The 21070-nt window shown below is 36.4% G+C and overlaps 2 protein-coding genes across 2 annotated transcripts; both read left to right on the forward strand.

The window, feature by feature from the left end:
- Positions 1 to 382: 382 nt before the first annotated feature.
- On the forward strand, positions 383 to 4730 carry LOC108048428 (cytochrome c oxidase assembly factor 7 homolog). The gene is made up of 3 exons (XM_017129048.2): positions 383 to 553; positions 751 to 1040; positions 3701 to 4730. Exons 1-3 carry the CDS (start codon positions 454 to 456, stop codon positions 4109 to 4111), a joined length of 801 nt encoding a protein of 266 aa, XP_016984537.1. The 5' UTR covers positions 383 to 453; the 3' UTR covers positions 4112 to 4730.
- A 1822-nt stretch (positions 4731 to 6552) lies between these two features.
- On the forward strand, positions 6553 to 20051 carry LOC108053540 (sodium/potassium/calcium exchanger 4). Its single transcript, XM_044461245.1, is given in 11 exon segments — positions 6553 to 7002; positions 8042 to 8587; positions 16278 to 16451; positions 17017 to 17127; positions 17130 to 17203; positions 17275 to 17461; positions 18335 to 18415; positions 18599 to 18771; positions 18773 to 19109; positions 19547 to 19648; positions 19714 to 20051. Coding segments are annotated over 10 exon segments (1611 nt in total). The 5' UTR covers positions 6553 to 7002; positions 8042 to 8553.
- The last annotated feature ends 1019 nt before the right edge of the window (positions 20052 to 21070 follow it).

Genomic DNA, 21070 nt, shown 5'->3' on the forward strand with positions numbered 1-21070 from the left:
GCGTTTCTAATTATAGACGTTGATAAACAGTTTTTTTGAAAATTAAAAAAATTAAATTGGCTTAGGTAAAGGTATTGCAATAAAACATAAATAAAATTAGTAAGGAAAATACTAGCAGTATGCCTTAAAAATATACAATTTGCTACAATATTATTACTAAACTAGGAGAAAACTTTAATATTTAAAACTATTTAATGGTTTTTGTGTATAGTATTAATACAAAGTTCTTGTACAATAAATCGATTTCCAGTTATTGGTGGTACCACAGGGAAGTGCTCTGTGGGACTTGGGTATTATGGTAAACGTTATTTCTTGAAACTGAAATTGTATATGTTGGTATTTATTTTGGGGCCGGGCAGTATTTTTTATCGTTTCCGCCACGGTCACACTGCAGAGGACGAACCAAAGCAAGCAGAATAATTTTCGGTTGTTATCTATTAAAAATCAGCGACCATGGCCTACGACCTGAAGAAGGAGTCGGACGTGAAGGAGTACATCGACAAGCTGGGCGTGGAGTACCGGTTCGGGTGCTACTCCGAGAAGAAGCCGGAAGGTGAGCGCGCAGTCAGCGGCGACGGCGACAGCGACGCCGGCCGAGGCAGCGACAAAAAAACAACAATACATAGATCGAATGTATAACCTAGGTTTCGCGGGGCGGCAATATTACAAAACAATCGCGTTGTCGCGTTGTTTTAAAATGTGGGATACAGGCTGAGAAGAAGGTGAACTAACATCGATTTTACATTGCAGCCTGCCACCTGCTGGGCGACTACCTGGAGGGCATCAAGAAGGACTTCGAGAAGGCCTCCAAGGTGTACAAGTCGACGTGCGACGACTATGGTTACGCAAAGTCCTGCTACAAGTACGGCAACTACAGCTTCCTGGGCAAGGGCAAGAGCGGCAGCAAGGGCGATCCCCGGGTGGCCTACGAGTACTACGAAAAGGGCTGCAATCTGAATGACTCGGACGCCTGCCTTCACTCCGGCCTGCTGCTCGTCTCCCGGTCCATGCCCAAGGAGATCGACAGGAATGTGCCCAAGGTAATGGTTGCAGGATGGTGATCGCATCCCCATACTGCCATCGATATAATAGCCCAAACGGGAAGCATTCTTCTTTCACTGTCACAAAATTCGAAGGGAAAATTTAGTTAGGCGCGAGTCCTGAATATGTCATTACCAACAGTAGATAATACACCCCTACGCTTTAAATAAGTTCTAAAAGTACAGCTCACCCTTTATACTGATAAATGGGTCACATCAGCTATGAACTGCCTCCTTAGAACTTATTTATAAATCAAACACAAAGTACCAGCTTCTAAAGCTACCATTTAAATGATATCACTAACAGATCTTGAATTCTGTTGTATACACATTTAAAGGTACGCAAATTGTAAATACTTTATAATCTACCTACAACTGTGCTCAAAATTGTAGTTATACAGGCGAATTTCCATATCTGAAACCAAATAGCACAAAATCGATTAGCGACTAAAATGCATCCGTCATCTTTTTGTTAATTTGCTGTAACGAAAAATTTGTAGCCAATTGTTAGCTATGAACAATTCATGATTAAATAACAATTAATTTAGGTTCTCAAATTTCTGTTGCCACCTTTCATAAGTACTTTAAAAGCTACACTATTGTCAATCTTATATATAAAAGAAAGTCGTATAAGATAAGTCGTATAAGATAAATAATCGTGCTTTAGTTTTGATCGAAGATATGTGTTACCTCATGTGCGGTAATTTATTAATAAGGTTAGGAATGCCAGCTCCATATCGTGAAAGGAATGACGCATTTAATCGAGAATTGGAACGTGAATATGATCACCAGGAATTAGATTTAGTAGTTCAAACGAAGGTACCCCTGTTGAATTACCAACAAAAGGAAGTTTATGATACTTTAATGAAGGCAATCGATGATGAAAATGATGGTTTATATTTCCTAGATGCCCCTGGTGGAACTGGAAAGAGATTCGTCATGTCATTAGTTTTGGCAACTGTTCGGGCGAGATCTAACATAGCGGTTGCCGTTGCTTCTTCTGGAATAGTAGACACATTGTTAGAAGGATGCCGTACGGCTCATTCAGCATTCAAATTACCGTTAAGTCTTCAAACTATTGAAGAACCAACGTGTAATATTGCAAAACACTCAGCAATGGCCAAAGTTTTAGCGGTATCGAAAATCATCATCTGGGACGAATGCACAATGGCGCATAAACGTCCATTAGAAGCACTTAACTGAACATTAAAAGATTAAATGACTCGAGATGTTTTGGAGGAGGAATGATTTTACTTTCTGGCGATTTCCGCCAAATACTGCCAATAATTCCAAGATCTACGGCTGCCGACAAAATAAACGCTTGCCTCAAATCGTCAAATCTATGGCGCCATGTGAAGAAACTGCAACTGACAACAAACATGAGAGTTACATTGCTTAATGATACATCTGCTGAAGATTTCTCGGAGCAATTGCTGACTATCGGTCAAGTACCTGTCGATAAATCGAGCGGATTAATATCATTTCAAAATAATTTCTGTAATTTTGTCTCATCAAAAGACGAACTTATCAACAATGTATTTCCAGAAATTATTTCTAACTACAAAAATAATGAATGGTTGAGTGAGAGCGAAATTTTAGCGGCTAAGAATAAAGATGTAGATGACCTAAACTAAATAATTAAAAATAAGATCATTGAAACAATGCATTCATTCAAATCTATTGACTGCGTCACAAATGAAGATGAAGCCACCAACTATCCAATTGAATTTTTAAACTCTTTGGACGTGCCTGGCTTACCACCGCACAATTTACGCCTAAAGGTTGGCTCCGTAGTAATCATGCTTCGAAACACAAACCAACCAAAACTGTGCAACGGTACGCATTTGGTGGTTAGAAAATTGATGAACAATGTAATTTACGCTACGATAATGATAGGAAAATTCAAAGATGAGGAAGTTCTCATTCCGAGGATACCGATACCGTTTGAATTTAAAAGACTTCAATTTCTTAAAAGTTTGGGGTTTAAATCTAGAACATTCCTGTTTTTCCCATGGTCAATTATACGTGGCATGTTCACGGGTCGGAACCATCTGCGTTGTTTGTTTTTGCGTCTGATAATAAAACAAAAAATGTTGTGTATCACAAGGTACTTAAATGAAGAGCAACCTATGTACTAAAATACAGAAATAATTATGAATGATTGGGCAATTTGATTAGCGACTACACTTCACTACCATTTTTGGTAAAGTGATGTAACGAAAAGTTTTTAACCAATTGTAAACTATGAAGAAATCATGATCAAATAGCCACTAACGTTAACAAGCAACAGCTTTATTTAAGCTGCATATATAAATTAAAATATTATAAGCAAAACATAAATAGTACATTTAATAGTTGGCAACAAGTTGATATTGTATTAAAAATTAAAATTATTAGTTTCATCACATTTTTTTTTTTTTAAAGAGCGATAAGTACTGACTAAAAGTTTTTAATATAAGTCCTTACAAAAGGTCCAACGTTTGTAATTTGTATGTGCAACACGGTTAAGAACTTGTTCTAGTTCCTATTTCAAACCAAAAACGGCTTCTTTTATTTTCGCAAAAGTTATTTGTTAATTGTGAAACAGAAGGAGAACTAGTTTGCGCCATTGTATCGAATATTTTGGTGAATTACATATTAATTTTTGTATTATCCCACAGGGCCTGGAGTTCCTGACCAAGAGCTGCGATATGAACAACGCCACCGCCTGCTTCTACCTCTCCGGCATGCACATCTCGGGCGTGCAAAAAAAGCCGGACCAGAGCGCGGCGACTGCGTCCGCCGGAAGTGGGCCTGCAGCACCGCCCGCCGGAAAGACGCCGCTGAAAGATTCCGACTACGTTGTGCTGAAAGACATGAAGAAGGCGTTCCAGTTTGCCCACAAGGCGTGCGAGCTCCGCAACATGTACGCGTGCGCCAATCTCAGTCAGATGTACGCCCGGGGCGATGGGATCGAGAAAAACGAGAAGGAGGCCGAAAAGTACAAGAAGCTGGCCCTCGAGATGCAGGACGAGGTGAAAAAGCAACAGGAGACGCTGGGCTTCCAGCAGGGCGTGGGCATGCCCAACTAATTCAGATTCAGTTAGATACCTTCTATAGGCTACTGCTGTTCTTTCGCCTTCGCTTAGTCCAATGTTTTTTTGTCTCCACATGTATCTTTGTTAGGTTTCCCTTTACCTTTTAAACTAACTAACTTGTGTTTGTGATTTCTGTGTACATAGCCGGCATTTGCAAGCGGCGGAGCGAGAGAGAAAGAAGGTGTAACGAAGAGAAATTCCTAGTTTTAATTGTTAAAGTTATCAAGTAACAAATGATGAACCCTAAATCAATTCTGTTGATACCTTATATACAAAATACAAACAAGTCCTAACAAAGGACGTAGACCAAAAAACTCCAAGTGTATGGTTTTTCACTGCCATTGGGTGGTTTTTTTCGATGCCTTTTTTGGTTTTATTTTCACGGCCACGTTTGAAAGGCGACGACAAAAGCCCAGCAACGTTTTATGGAACGCACGCCCAATTATCTTCACTCGCGATCGCCATTTGCCGTGACTGCTACGCGTGTTCAATTTAAAATCTATCCGTATAAGCACACTTACAGTGCGTTTCGCATTTGTAGAGCGAAGTTAATCAGTGAGTCGAAGATCTGTTTCTCTATTCAATTAAATTGCTGTCGGTTGTTAATCATAAGGCTTTCACTGCGTTGTTATTTTGTATAGTTTTTAAATATATTTGTGTAAGGACTAAAGGACTTTTGACTTTTTTAGATTGTACGATTTTTGGGGGCTGTATCTAAATATGTCAATTAGGGCGGTCCAAATATGTATGAAAATTGAAAGGTCCTGCATTTAGGGCATACCAGAAGAAATTTAAAAAATTGGATTCATTGGATTCAAAGTGTATCACTCATACGTACTGTATACGGGTCGTATGAGTAATTTTTACGAAATTCTGTTGTGGTTGTTGTCACTACGTGGCCGTCCTAAGTGATAATAAGCTGAAATGGAAAAGAGATAAGGCTTTCACGAAATAGGTTTTAATATTTTTTAATCAAGTAATTTATTTTAAAATAAATAGTCCTTATTCGATAAAAATGCAACCGTAAAAATTTGTTCCGCAGGAACAAAATGTTAGTTAATGAATACATAATGGCTGTTTTCAGTAGTGTTTTTATGAAATATTCCTTGGATTTTTCACACACAGAACGAATTAATTAATTCCACGTTAAGTACTTTTAAAAAGTAAAGGTAAACAAAAAATATTTAACGTTTTTCTATTAAAAATATTCAGAGTCCGTTTTAATGTACCTTACTATTTTTCTAGTTTTCTCTGTGTGTATTTTATAGTTATAATTCTGAATCGCACTGTCCCTGTGTGTCCATATCATCCTATTTAGTGCTTTGGTAATCGTCTGATCTACTGTCTATTTTAATAGATGGACGCTTAATTAAAAACGCTCTTGTCCAATTAGTGGCTGTTTAGTTAGATGATGATGCCCTCCCCCCTCCACTACACAACCTATTTATTTGCGTTTGCCGGCTGATATTCGGGAAGATCCATTCATATCTGGGATATATCTCACCGCGATGGCAAACATAGACGGTTGTCACGTAAGCTGGGAATATGCTTTAAACAAATACCGAAAGGTAGTACATTATTTGGAGAACCCTTCTCATGGACAGAGTGACGGAAGTATCCGACAGGTCTTCAGATAAGCCGAATATGGCGATGAGCAAGCTCTATTTGGTTAGGTGGAGGTGTTACACAGAAAGAAATGGGATTAACGAGCAAAAGCAAAAAATATAGCAGCAAAGTTTTAGGCCATTGATTATTTTTTATTTGAAGCCGTAAATCAAATAAGAAATGTCCGTTGACATCTTTAGACAAGCTTTCTTTTATTCGCGTATTGAGCTTATCAGTTAATTGAATATTGCAGCTAAGGTGGATTTTGTTGCTCCAAGTTTTTAATTTCTTTGATATTCAAATGTATTGCTTCCTTTTTTATATAATATGATGATATGGCATTTACAATCAGGAACCATTAAATTATAAGAAGGAAAACTGGGTTTCCTTCGGTCTTATATAGGATAATTAATTTTTTTCGGTGTAGGACCTGGCAATTCTGGCTGAAGAATGTAGATATAGGCCAGGTGCCAAGCCCCAAAGCGATGGCACGAGTCTGCGCTTAGCTCTAATTAGTTGATCGCTCTACCATGACTTGACCTTTGCCGATCGCCAATGCCCACTCTGGCCGAAATAAAATTGACAAAATGCAAATAAACAAATAGGCAAATAAACAAAAAGGGAAAACTGAAAACTGAAACATTGACGAACAATGCACCCCACAAACAAGCAGCACATACGATCTCGGGAAAAATAAAATACAAACACGCAGCCAGCAATCCGCCTTTGAATAACCGCTGGTATTAGTCTATAGTCAGTTAAACTGTATTATAGTTGCACACATAGTACGTATATAGGCGCACACACGCTCGGATCCACAACCAAATCAAGCTCGGCGAAAAAACATAAAAAAAATAAAAAAAAATAGTGAGCTCGGTTTGGACTAAAGCGCTCCAAGCACCGATTCAGAATCAGTTTAACGTCAACGTCGGCGGCATCAAGACAATATACACACAACAACACAAGCCAAGCCATATCAAAAAATTGAAGAAAAAAAACAGAAAAGAAAAGACTAAAATTTAGAGGCGGAGAACCAGAAAAGGGAATACTAATCGCACAATTTTCGACGGCGATCAGATTCAAGGAACGAGAACGGAAACGATAACGAAAAGATCGAGATTAATGTTAGCGAGTTTAAAGACGCGAGTGAGCGCGGAACGAAGCAAAACGAAACGGAACAAACCGGGACAAAGCATCAAGAAACGCTGCGTAACGGGATCTGCTGCCTTTGTGTTTTTGTTGTTGTGCCATAACCTTTAAGTGAGAGTGTCAAGAGCAAGGTCCACAAACTATATAGATAGAGACAGCTTACAGTCGAACTTCTATCCCAATTAAAGGACCCAATTACACATAATATATCGGAGTATACCTCTATTTCAAATACATATTCACTATATTGATACTAGAAACAATCTTTGAGTTAAGCGAGTTCGACTGTTTCCTGTTCCATTTCATTCCATTCCACAACATTTCCCTTTTGCGCGGTTCATTTTAGAGCATCGATTATCCGGGAAGAGAATCAAACATGTTGCATCGAACGTCGAGCCTCGTTTGAACTTAATTTTTAATGCTTGGTTTTTGGATTAATTATTAATTTTATTTAAATTGCCGGCAAGTGAACGCGCCGGGATATACATATGTCAAAATCTGGTGATATCTAATTGGTTAGCTTTGCGAAGGTGCTGGAAAGTATCATAATAGAGCAATTGGCTTCCAGCAGCTTATTGAGGATTTCAAAATAAGATTTCATAAGCAGAGGTGAGACGATTCTGTCACAGAGAAAACGGACTAAAAAACTATTGATAGACATTAATTGATTTTTTAAATCAGAGATATATTAATGCTTAACAGAGATTTTAATTTGTTTATTCTTTTTAATTTTTTAGTAACTAATGCTTCGATTTTGATTGTATAAATTTCTATTAAATTGTTCAACTTAGAACTAACTTTTGTTATACACGCTAAAACAATTAATTAAAACAATAAAACTTTTATCAATACTTATTATTTTTTTTACATTTAGTTCCTTCGATTTTTCCATGATTGTTACTTCTCTTCTTTACTACTATCATTCGAAATTAATCTGGAAAATTTAAGGGTAATAGATTGCTGTTATTTTGAAGTTTCCTATTCAAAAACCATTGCTGTAAAAAAATGGAAAATAAATTAAAAAAGTAAAAACAATTGATTAGCTATTTATCGATATTATTGCCTCTTCCCTTCCTTTAATCGTTGCTCTAATTTAGAAAACTTGCAAAAGTCATCCAGTTAGGTTTTAGTTTAGCATCGCTGCTTTGAACAATATATCGCCATCCACAGATCTCCCGATTTTGAAACGGAACGAGATGCAGAAGCGTCTTCCCGAGGTGTGAACGTGTGCGAGTGTGTGTGAGGTGTCCGTCCGTGTGTGTGTGTGTGTGCCTCAATTGCCTCCGTTCCGAAATCCGAAATCCGCCATCGAGCATCCACCATACAGCATCCACCACCCACAATTCCACCCACCAACCCACCACCCGGGATCGACTCTACGTGCCATTGTGGATCTGGATCTGAATCTTTAGCGCAAATTGAGACAACTCTCGCCGTCTCACTTAAGACGAACCCGAGCTGAACAGAGGAATAGAGCCAAAGGAGAAAAGAGAATAAATCAGAGAAAAGAAAGAAAGGCACACACGGCGAAGGAAGGAAAAGAGAAAATCAACACCATTGAAGTGGGGATTGGGGATTGCTCGGGATTTGGATTGGGATTGGGATTGCGATTGAGATTGCGCTTCATACAACGGCGCATCGCAGTTTACGAGTGTCCATCACCACTACAACACCGTGCAGCAATGGAAGACTATTGGGGTCTTAGCAGCACTACGGGTACATAATCACTAACTAAGCTTACCTGCAGACTACGCTTAGACTAAGTTCCTAAACCGAGTTCAGCCTCTCCATCCACCCCCAAATCTGTGTGTCCTCTTAACTAATTAACCCAAGAGAAAAAACTGAAAATGAAAACACATAAAACCACTATAAACGAAACTAAACGAGAGGAAAAACAAAAGATCGAGAACTACAGATAAGTTTATAATTTAACCCCCACAAGTGTCCTCTTAACTAATTAACAAGCCAAAAAAAAAACAGCCATCGTAGATTATGCAAATTTTTTTTTCTGTTGTTTTTGATGTTTTGTGTGGCGGCGCCAGTGGCGGCGACAAAAAAGAGAGAAACAAATTTAATAAATCAATTAAGCTTCGAATGAAATGGAATAATTTTAATGCAATGCAATTAACTGTGTGTGTGCGTGCAATGACGTCATAGGACCCCCTCCCCCTCCGCCCACCGCCATACATGCACAAGCTAAGCCGATAAAAACGCTTTTTTCTGCACGATTTCACGCATACATATATGTATATATCAGTATATATATGTATACATATACATATGTATAGGCCTGGTGTGGGTGTATATGTGTGCGGATCTCTTTATGCCCCCGCGAGTGCATGTGTGTGTGTGTCTATTTGTGTGTGCGCGTAAACTAAGGCATATGGATCAATTGTCTAAATTGGCTCATTAAGTGAATCTTAATGACATTTACTATGCACAGTGACAACCAAAACTGTGCCTTGCCCGCTTGTTTTTCGTTTTTTTTTTTGCATTTCTTTCCTTTAAGTTTTATTTTTAGTGTATTCCTAAGTTGGTTTCGGTTTTTATTCGATTTCTTTTCCTTACATAGATAACGTGCTATGTGGCGTATGCGCAATGTTGAATGTATTAAGAAGAAGTTGCATGCACAATAGGGCGTATACGCAATGTTGGCTTAGCACAAAACAAAAATATTTATACGAAGCTTAAATTTTGTACATAGATGATAAATTAATCAATGTAAATATAATTATATTTATTTTTGACTTTCTTAAAAAAAAAAAAATGTTTAAAACAAAATTGGGCAGCAAGATACACTTTTCCATTGTTATTTATACTTTTTAGCATTTTATCTTTTATAACTGATCTATTAATCGATTGTTTTTTAAAGTTAATTATAATTTATTCCAAGAACTCTTATATTTTTTTGAACATTACATTTGCGTTCAATAATTGTTGTCCCACTGTGATAGCCGGCTTAACAACATGAGCAATACTAACTGTCTATCTCAGCAAATTTCTGTTGTATTTTCGTTTAATTGTTATGGATTCAGTGAATCCCTTTAGACCAAACCAACGATCACTTCTCCTAGTTGAAGCAAAAACTTAAAATTTTATAAAACTTGTATTTTAATTGTTTTTAATTTAAAAAAATATGTTCTATTAGTAAAGCAATATTAAGGTAAACAAGTTGCTTTATTTAAAAAGTTTTAATTGTTTTTTTATTTTAGCCTTTGTTTAGCCTCGTGAGGAAACTGCGTAAAAAATGTTTATCATTTTAAAAAGTGCTTAAATACCTTAATTTCAAATTTGAAGTTAAAGTTTTGTATTTTTTAAATTGAGGTGGTTACAATTTTCTATAGTCGGTAATGTAGTTTTATAAAAAAATTAAATAAAAAATAAAAGTATATTTTCAAGTTTGCTTTTACCATCCAAAATTTACTTTTTGTATTTACAACAAAACAGCAAATTGTATCTTTTGTTATACCTAGATCGTCCTTGATAGTCATCTAAATTAAAATTATAAAGCAATTATAAGTTCAATGTTTTTTTAGATATGTACATGGTTAGTGAAATTTGGCAATGTGTAAAAACATGTAAATAATACCACTGTAACAAATATAAAAAATGTGGTAATTATTGCATTTCCTTACGCACATAGGTGCTTTCTAATAATTCAGATTTAAACAATTTATTTAATTAAAATTATGTTCGCGACAATTTTTATTGGGTAAATCAATTAACTTTTGCTGTTAAATGATGATGCGTGGTATTTTAATTTACATTTTGTACTGTATTGACGGTTAAAATAACCACATCAGTAATATTTTACCTATCATTTTTTTTACTTGTTGTTTTCCTCACGGTAACTTACTGTAAAGTAACGGTTACTGTAACTAACTGTAGATCTTCCTTTGTTTTTGGTTTTTATTCCACTTGAGCCTTTAAAATTCCCAACTGGTACTAGCACCATGAACTAATTTATTTCTGGCTGTTTTCTATAATTCCACACTTTTTATTTTATAACTTCTTGGAAAAACTCAGTAATAACATTAATAGACAGTACTTATTTCAAATTTCGAATATATCCCGATTATTTTAATCAGCTGAAAAAAAGAGCAATTTTTAGCTTATACTATTTTTATCGCTTGGACCATTTTAGTTTTTTACATTTTTTTCTGACAGTTAATAGTAATTATTACATAATTATCGTTAGAAGCATTTTAACCGCAGTGTAATTTAATAAAAATGTTTAAATTATTAAGAATTATTTTAAATACAATTATAAGATAAAAACTATTAAAAACTTGTTTTTATCTGCGCATTAAACAAAAAATATTTAGAATCTAAGCTATAAAGTAGCTATTAACATACTAGTATTTAATCTACGTATAAACTTCTAAAATAATTCCTGTCATATCACACTAAACTGAATTGCATTTTTATGACCAAATCAGCATAAAAAGTAGCGAAACCTTTCTGAGAAACGCAGCAAATGTGTAATTGAATGGGTGAAACGTAATCGAATACCTTTTTGTGAGCAGCAGCAATCAAGCGTAAAGGCAAAACAAAATGCCGGGCAAGCTGTCAAAACCAAAAATAATTAAGCCAAATGAATCGAAAATGAACAAATTAAATCTTTGACCTTTTTTGTAGCCAATGCAGCGTTAGATTCGCCTTTTTTCCCTGAATTATTGGCTTGGGTGCAGGTAAACCCGCTTCCAGAAGATACGGAGACAGCCCCAAGTAAGACTAACTAACTTAAAATGGGATATACACACACAAAAGCCACAAAGCTGGGCTCGTTCTGAAAATGTTTCTTTAAACGGTACACAAAAGTCATATTAAAACGCATTGTCACACTGATTTTCCTTACTGATGTTCAGAAATGAACTTACATATGGGTCCACACATGGATCATACAGATCTCTAGCGTATATCTATGTGGATTTATTTGTGTGGGCTGCGAGGTGATGTGCTTCAAGTCTTTCTATAAAACAATTGTGACAACGAGGCAGATACGTAATATGCAGTCTCTCGCCCACAGTGGCATGTTTTTTAACATAGTTCTGAAAAGTTTTCTGGAGAATTAGATTTTTATCAAAGTAACGCCACATTTGTCTCCTTAAAAACAGCACCTTTATAAGCTTGACATATTAAAAAAGGTATATTGAAAGAACCAATACGCCAAGTCTTCGCAGTGTATTTTCTAATTAAACAATTTAATCGATCTTAAAATATATTTATTTTCTGTGTTCTAAATATTACATTTCCTTAATGATAAAAACGTTTTTAATTCACATTTTTACTAGTTAACAATGAGCCCAATAATAAAAAAATTAGCTATGTTTTTATTTTCCAACAATTTTTATAAATTATTTGCCTTCTTCGAATTTAACATAATTAAATCATCGATAAAACTAGCTTACAAAATTACGTCACGGAATTACTAAGCATGTAAAAAATGTTTTTCTATTGCAGTTTGACATCAAAATTAGAAAAAAATTTATAAATTGCATGTTAAAAAAAATCATTTGATTTTGTGGTTTGGTGATCGAAATTTTTGAGTTTTTCATGCTGAGAAAACCTGTATCTTTAATTGTTAAGTAACAAACGATTTTCGGATAATTACAGCTAAAAATGTAAATCATTAATATTCATATTTTCATATCTGGAGTTATTTCTTTATATTTTGAAGATTAGTGTATTTTTGGAATTTAGTATGGGTGCTCCTATTTCTAAACTTATACAATATATGTTAAACCTTCCTGTGAATCACATTTTATAAAAGGTGTAATTCAAAACTAACAAACTTATTTCAATGTTAATCTTATGTTCTGCGCAAATAGTCTTTTCGTTTCGGAGTTCCAACTCACATATCGTATTTCCCAAATCTAGAGAGTTCAATTACCCAAAATTCAAAGAATTCGATACGGTTTTACTGTTTATGCGTCGCTCATTCAATTAAAGTTAACTTAATTTACTGTGATTGAATGTTTTGCTGATTGTTATCCACGTTAAATTGATTATCATTAACACTCCTCTCTCTCTCCGTCCTGCTCGCACCCTCTCGCCATTGCATTCACTCTAACTACGGAGCGCTGTAAATGTTTATTAAGCATCATTGTATTATGCGGGCTGACAGTTACAAAATGCGTTTGTCTCAATTGACCCCGGACTCCGACTTTCTTTTCTGTATCTCTCAATCTTCGTCTGCATCTGCGACTTCATTCCTCGACATATTAAACCCATATCTATATCTTCGCGCCCAACTCCGACTTCACACTGGGATCCATCGCACATAAATAAGCTATATTACGGCGAAGTTTTGCCATAGTAATATGTATATAGAGGTTCTAAGATCTGTAACCGAATTTTAACAGCCTTGAAAAGTGTAAAATCGGTAATGGGTATTTAGGAATGGGAAATAATTTCGGTAAAGCCAGCTTGCTCGGAATTTTAGTTTTTATGTCTTACATTTTGTGATTAAAAGTTGCTTTATATATTACCAAATATTAAAAAAAAATATTACCCTTACCTTGAATAACAAACATTCAATTTAAATATTGAAATTTCAGTTATCGCTTTAATTATTGGTTTTTACGAGCAATCATTTCTAGTGCCAATCGCTAATCCCCTGTTAATCGACAGGCGAAAAACACAGAATCCGATGATTTCGATTGACAGATACAAAACACAATTCGTTTGATTGGGTCAGATGGTACAATGGCGTTTCAAATGCTTGACTGATTACTGGCTTTGGCTATCTAATTACACTGAGTAACATTTTTAGGGTTTTAGACATATCTTAAGGGAAAGACCCAGAAATGAGGGCCAAAATTAATCAGTAAATTGAATATTAAATATTCAAGATATTAAATATTTTGTACATTCTTGAGTTAACTTTTTAGATCCAACAAAGGTTTGCTTTGCATTTCTTTTCGATTGTCGATAACTATAATGATCCTACAGACCGAAAGCGATTTTAATAAAATTTTACTTCAAGTCACTATAAAATCCGAAGCCGTAAGAACCGAATTAAGCACTTGCAGAATCCAAAGTCAAACATGAGGGCACATTTTCCCTGCTGCACTGTGTTATTGACCTATGGTCATCGCAGTTTCTATGTTCGTATCTGCCCCGATCTGTCTGTGCCGAGTCTATATCTATATCTATGTCTATGTCTATGTCTATGTCTATGTCTCTATCAACTTATGCCGCTCAATCGATCGCTATTATGGGTGTTATTGTGGCGGGCTTTAGCCGTTGGGTTTGGTCAGCACTTATTGTTTCAATTTGCGGCCTCAAGTCGGTCCATCGCTTCTTGTTCTCGGCACGGGGTCCCGACTCAGGTGCTCTGCACGGAACAAAATTAGTTTATCTTTCGAATAAAAAAAAATCCATGTCAATCGAATAATCCATCGTTGTTTTATTGAAATTTAAAGTTCTATACCCCAAAAAAAAACACCTTTTATTTGTATATATATTGTAATGCCAAAAGTATTACACATTTAATTTCATAGGGTTTTATTACCAATTTTAAAATAAATGATATTTAAGGTTTCATTGTTGTATTAGGTGCGTAAAATATATATTTTTATTTTCAAAAATGATTTATTTTAATATCTAACATTTTATTTATTTTTATTAATAATTCAAACAAGAATAAAGGAAATTTATATATCCTTGCAGCTTAAATCTAATCCTCTTGTTAATATATGAATTTGGACAGTTTCTAAAACAGTTAAAAACATCCTAGTTTTATAAAAATACATATATACTTAAGGAATAATATTGATTTGAGCAGAATCACATTTGATCGTTCACATTGTTTCTATTGCAACTTTAGTGGTTACATCTTTTAACAACGAAATCAAAAAATAACAAACTGCATAAAAAAGGGACATGATTAAAAATATACTTTATAGGGTAGGAAAGATTTCCTTTAGCAGGGCTGTTATTAAATTGTATTTTAAATATTTAAAAGTGATATTGAATCAATTTTTGCCGTGTAGAACTGTTTCAAACTTTTTGCGAGTGGGTCTGTTTTTAGCACTCGGCACAGTTTTCGGTTTCAATTTCAGTTCGAGGGGGATTCAGTTTTGTTGTTTTGCAATTCAATTTGATGACATCAAAGGCGTATTTATCGCTTCCGCTGCCGATCGTTAGCTGGATCGGAGGTCCATCGCATATTTGATCGATGACCAAGTACAAGTACAAGTACATCTATGAGATACGATAATAAGAAAGCGAGGCTTCGGCTTCGGCTTCAGCTTCAGCTTCTGTTTCTGTTTCGGTTCTAATTCGGTTGCTGTTTCTGTTTCGGCTCCTCCACCAGATGTATCTGTATCTGTGGCCGCTGCTGTTGCTGCATCTGTATGGGTGTATCGTGTAATTGTATCTGTATCTCGTGCAGTTTCCATTTCGGCTTCTGTTTTGAGTTTCGATTCCTGGGCTGCCAGTCTTGTGGTCTTTCTTGCAGCACTGCTGGTTTAGTTCATTACCGACGCTTGAGACTCCGACTTGTGACACACAAAAAAGAAAAAATAAATAGAAAAGCGGTCTCTCGGGAAAATTCGGCGATTCGGAGACCTTAGTTCCCCCGATCGATTGGGATTCGTTGTTTTTTGTTGGGTGAAGTGTGACATTGTGCCAGTTGCAGAATGAAATGTGCGTAAAAAAGTGATTTGCATATCCAGCATTTAATATAGACCAAAGAAAAACTAAGAAAAATATTGTGATCAGGAATCAGTGACGAAGATTTAAAATATTAAACATTCAGATCTAAAATCACTTAAATTTTCAGTTATGAAATAATAAAAATAAAAATTATTTCACTATATAACTTTCGCTTACAAAACATTTAAGGACTTTTTAGTAAACACCGTATATTTTGAAAAGAATGTTTCTTGAATTTTCCTTGATAAGTTAAATAGATAAAATAATTTAAACATATAGAACGTTATCAGTGAATATAAGCTTAAAGACATAAAACCTGAAACCTAATAATTTGATCGCAGGATTAAGGCCATCTTATGAAAAAATTCTATTTAAGGATTTTATGATAATTGGGACAAAAATGCGCAAATTATGATATTATTTGTATTCAAAATAAATCTTGCTCAAATTAAGATTCGTGAATTTTGAAATTTGTATTTTAATGTGTCTATCTTATCATGAAAAAAATGAATAATAAATAAATATATATTATTGGAACACGATTACTAAATTTTTACCTGATTCAAGTCACACACTTTTGTATACGATATTGTAGTTTTTCTAACTCACTTTATTATATATACACTCTCAATTTTATTATACTTTTATGTAAGTTAGTTCTGTAGTGAATAGTAGTGAAATATAATATCCTTAAAAATGACGAAGTGTCACAGTAACTCACCTCCAATTGTGCCATTTCTTGCAGATATAAATTGCACTCAGCCCGCCATCGATGACTTTCCCAGAGACTTGTTCTCGGAGGCGCAAAGACAGTCCGGTGCTGTTGTACTTCATGTTATAGCCAGTTTATATTTATTCGTAGCCTTAGCCGTAGTGTGTGATGAGTACTTTGTGCCAGCAGTTGAGAAAATATGTGCAGGTAAGTTGGCGGGGATTTATTTTGGATTTTTTGCATTAAAACACAGAAAACGTAACCGCGATTCTTACTTCGGATTTTGAAAGAACTCTTTGAATTCAGTCAAAAACCCATTTGGGTTTTTTAATATTAAGCTAGGTTTGGATTTTATAGCTAAATAAAAATTTAAAGTAAAATAGATCCTATGGCGATCAAAATTTAACGGTCAGGTCTTAACATTGTATCTATGGAAATAAAGAAGTATAATGTAAGAATCTTTTTTAGAACAGAGAATAACAAATTGCAAAGTCAAAAATATAAAATAAAATTACCCTATGCCAAGCCTTAATATAAAGTATATTGTTTTATATTTTTTAATGACTTTACCACACTTGGTACACTTTATTCAAAGTGAATATTTTGCATTTTGTATCTACCTGCTCATACATCCATATAAACAAATTTGCAATCGTCTTATCCTAGCAAGTACCAAATGGGTCTTTACTAGTTTTGATGAGTACTTTCACAATCCGAATCACCCCGAAAAATGTTCCAATACTTATATATTTTTTTTTTAATAATTAATCAGCACTCAACATGTCCAATGATGTCGCGGGGGCCACGTTCATGGCCGCGGCCACCTCCGCCCCGGAGCTCTTCGTCAACGTGATAGGCACCTTCATCACGGAGGGCGACATCGGGTGGGCACGATTGTCGGATCGGCGGTGTTCAACATCCTGGCGGTGGCAGCTTGTTGCGGCATCGGAGCTGGCATGGCAAGTCCTAGTTCTAGATCCCTTTACCCCCAATATCTTTAATCCCCTCCTGCGCTACTCCCCTCCTGCAGACCATACCCCTGGACTGGTGGCCACTGACGCGGGACAGCATCGCCTACGGAGTCACGGTGGCCATCCTCATCTGCGTGATGCACGACGAGCGAGTCGAGTGGTACGAGGCCCTCATCCTGGTCTCCCTGTACGCCGTTTACCTGGCAGTCATGTATTTCGACAAGACCTTCCAGAAGTGCGCCAAAGGTTAGTGAAATCCCTACTTTATCAAAAGACTTTCTAATATTTTTTTGGCATAGAGCATACATTATTTACATGCAACTCTTATATTGGCTTGAACAAACTATAGTAATTTTGTTTTTACTTGTTTTAAGTAACCTTTTTTACACAGGATGACTATTATCATTTTGATCACATTTAGGTGAAAAATGAAAGCAAGTTTTAAACATTGTATTAACTGTAAATTATTACAACTAATAATTGCTCAAGTATTATTATGTACTTAATCTAAAAAATTTAATACTTAATTGGTATTTCATTAAAAACACATTTTTGTTCTTTTGAAGTTCTATATTTTGTATTTTATTTATTCTTAAATAACATATATTTTAATTGAAATCGTAGGGACTTAAATGTACATTGATTGATCATTTTATAATAATAACTAATGACCTAAGAAAAAAGAATTAACTTTTTGTAAGCACTAGCAATCGAAGCTAGATAATCTTATATTTGTTAAGGTAAAGAGAAATACTCAATATTAACTTTTTTATTCAAGGCTTTATGTCAAGGTGAATATTTATAACTAACTATTTAGGTCATTACTAAAAGGTTTTGCGTGAGTAAATATCATATATTGGTATTTTTAAATCACTTTTAACGGTGTCCAAAAGTATGCAACACTATATTTTGAGTCCGAACGTCCTTTGATTTTTAATTAATACTTTTAGACACATTCATAAGTGATTTTGAGCAGCTAGTGTTTTCTGAGAAACTCACAATACTTTGTAGGTTATTTTTAATGTTATACCAAATATTGCTATTATTACTGAAACCTTAAATCCAGGTACACATCCTATATACAAGTACGCTATACATTACTCTCACAATACTACACAGGTGGCGTTAAACAGGCGCGTTCGCGCAGCCGGTCCTCCAACTGCAGCATACACACAAAGAACAGCAATGAGAAGGAACCAGGTACACAAGAGACCAGCATTTGCATTTGCATTTCCACCTCCACAACAACACCCACAGACCTATGACCTATGACCTATGACCTATGACCCCTGACCTCTGACCCGCTTTGTAAACCAAATAAATAGCTGTCTTAGATGATATTTCCCCTTTGTGATAATGACCTTTCGCAACCCACTCTCGCAGAGCTCGTCGAGAATCGCATTTGCCAGAACATGGCCAACATCCAGCTGAACGGAGGACTCAACAATGACCAGGCCAAGGCCACAGGCACCACCGGTGGCGGAACCACCACCACTTCGATCACCACCTCGACCATAAGCACCACCAGTGCTGGAGCCGGAGCAGGAGGAGGAGGAGGCGGCGGGAGGAGCAGGTGGTGTCCCTCCGGGAGCAGGTGCCATTGCCCAGATGGCGCCACTGGACGGTGGCGAGGCAGAGGCCCAACCTGGTGGGGCTGCCGCTGGCGAGGATCGCGAGGAGGAGGGCTACTCCCTGCTCACCTACCCGAAGGACAAGAGCTGCTTCGCCCAGTTCACCTGGCTCATCATCTGGCCCATCCACCTGCTCTTCCGCATCGCCATTCCCGACTGCAAGAAGGCCAAGAACAACAAGATCTTCCCGCTGACTTTCATCATGTGCATCGTCTGGATCGGATCGCTGTCCTATGTGGTTGCGTGGATGATAACCATTATTGGTGAGACATGCAGAACATTCAGCAAATATTCTTTGTCCTTATCTGATCTGGAGTTGAAAGTCTATTGCATTAGTAGGTTTCAACTATTAAATCCAACAATTTTCAAAAGTTCATATTATAGAACTTTAACTCATTTATAAACTTTTCCTGTTTATTAAAAATCGGACAACTTAAGCTTTGAATTTCAACACCCAAAGTTATATTTTCTAATTTAACAAGTACTTAAATTTACCTGTTATGGTTAAATATATTGAGTTGTTATTACTCATATTCTGTAATGGTAAAAGTTACTAAGAAAGTTGTAACTAAGGGTATATCTTATTTTGTTTATCCTAACTCAGAGATTATAATTCCCAACTGAAAAGATAGGATTGTACTTTCCAGGATCAGAATAATTTCTGTAGTTCATCCTTATGATAGTATCTCCTCCTCCGCAGGTGACACCCTCAAGATTCCCGACTCGGTGATGGGGATTACGTTCCTGGCGGCTGGAACCAGTGTTCCCGAAGCGGTGTCCAGTGTGATTGTGGCGAAGCGCGGTGAGTAAATTTGGTCGACCGGAGACATCGAAGTATCTGAATCTGAATCTGAATCTGTGTCCTAGGTCACGGATCGATGGGGATCTGCAACTCGATCGGGTCGAACACCTTCGACATCCTGCTGTGCCTGGGCGTGCCCTGGCTGATCAAGGCCGTCTTCTTCCCGATCCAGCCCGGCCAGAACTACGTGGCCATCAACTCGGCCGGACTGGAGTACTCGGCGATCACCCTGCTGTCGACGCTGTTCCTGCTCTACCTGACCTTCTCCACGAACAAGTTCAAGCTGGACAAGAAGGTGGGCACCGCCTGCCTGGTGATGTATCTGGTCTTCATGGTCTTCGCCTCCCTCATCGAACTCAATGTGTTCTTCCGCGTCAACCTGCCCACCTGCGGCCGATCATGAGATGGATCCGCATCCGACAGATGTGCGATGTGCGATGTGGAGTGGGAGCACGACGTGTGGATGGATGGATGGACGATGTGCGATGTGCGATTTTGGATGAACATGAATGGAGGAATCAGTAAATCAGTGGATCAGTGGATCTGTGGATCAGTGGATGAGTGGAGGTGGAGCGATACCGGTCATCAAGAGCTGGTTCCGTTTTCCAATTCAGTTTCCGGCAGCTGGCTGGAATCAACCCTGAGCTGAGTGCAGTCGTTTAATTAATTAATATGTATTTTCTGTTCTATTCTATCTACCTTGATAGTTGAGTTACGTTATACGTTATGCTGTTATTGTAATAATACTTTTTTTTTATTATTATTATTATTAAAGTAGACTCTTTCACGACCTTCGGTTGAAAACCAAAAGACAAATGCAAATAGATGAGATGAAATGAAAAGATAAACGGAGCGGAGCGAAGGGAGAAACAAAAACCAAACCCAAACCAAAAAAATTCAATAATGTATTTATATGATTAATATATATGAGATTTAACAAAGAATTTGTGGATGGCAAATATTTTTAATGGGACTTGGCTTGTGGGAGGAGCTTTTTTAAGTTAATGAATCAACTTATTGTTTTTAACGACAACAAGTTTGGCAAAGTATATATATCCGAGTGATAATAAAATCATTCCACCTTAATTATATCCTTATTTGTATGCACCTTCGTTACAAATTTGGAGGATATTTCTGGAACACATAAAGCTGCCATATGGTTATAACTTGAATCAATCCACGTTTTTGCAAGCTTATGGTAAAGTAAGGTACGAGTATTTCTTTGTTCAATTTTCTAGTGCTAAATTTACCACAAAAATTTTTACTTTTTCTCAAAAATATCGATTACTTTTACATATCATTATTTTTAAATGTATTTATTTGTTTCGCTTACCATGTTTAAAAGTAACCATAACAAGAGAGAACGCTATAGTCGGGTGCTCCGACTATCAGATACCCGTTACTCAGGTAAAGGGAGTGCGA

The sequence above is a fragment of the Drosophila rhopaloa genome, unplaced genomic scaffold (genome assembly GCF_018152115.1).
Source record: "Drosophila rhopaloa isolate 14029-0021.01 unplaced genomic scaffold, ASM1815211v1 contig_3, whole genome shotgun sequence".
Classification (NCBI taxonomy): domain Eukaryota; kingdom Metazoa; phylum Arthropoda; class Insecta; order Diptera; family Drosophilidae; genus Drosophila; species Drosophila rhopaloa.

Bases quoted from the DNA above. Each gene is read 5' to 3' on its own strand.
- LOC108048428 (XM_017129048.2), top strand. From the start codon at position 454: ATGGCCTACGACCTGAAGAAGGAGTCGGACGTGAAGGAGTACATCGAC. The intron at 554-750 runs GTGAGCGCGCAG...TTTACATTGCAG, and splicing joins CTCCGAGAAGAAGCCGGAAG to CCTGCCACCTGCTGGGCGAC. The intron at 1,041-3,700 runs GTAATGGTTGCA...ATTATCCCACAG, and splicing joins TCGACAGGAATGTGCCCAAG to GGCCTGGAGTTCCTGACCAA.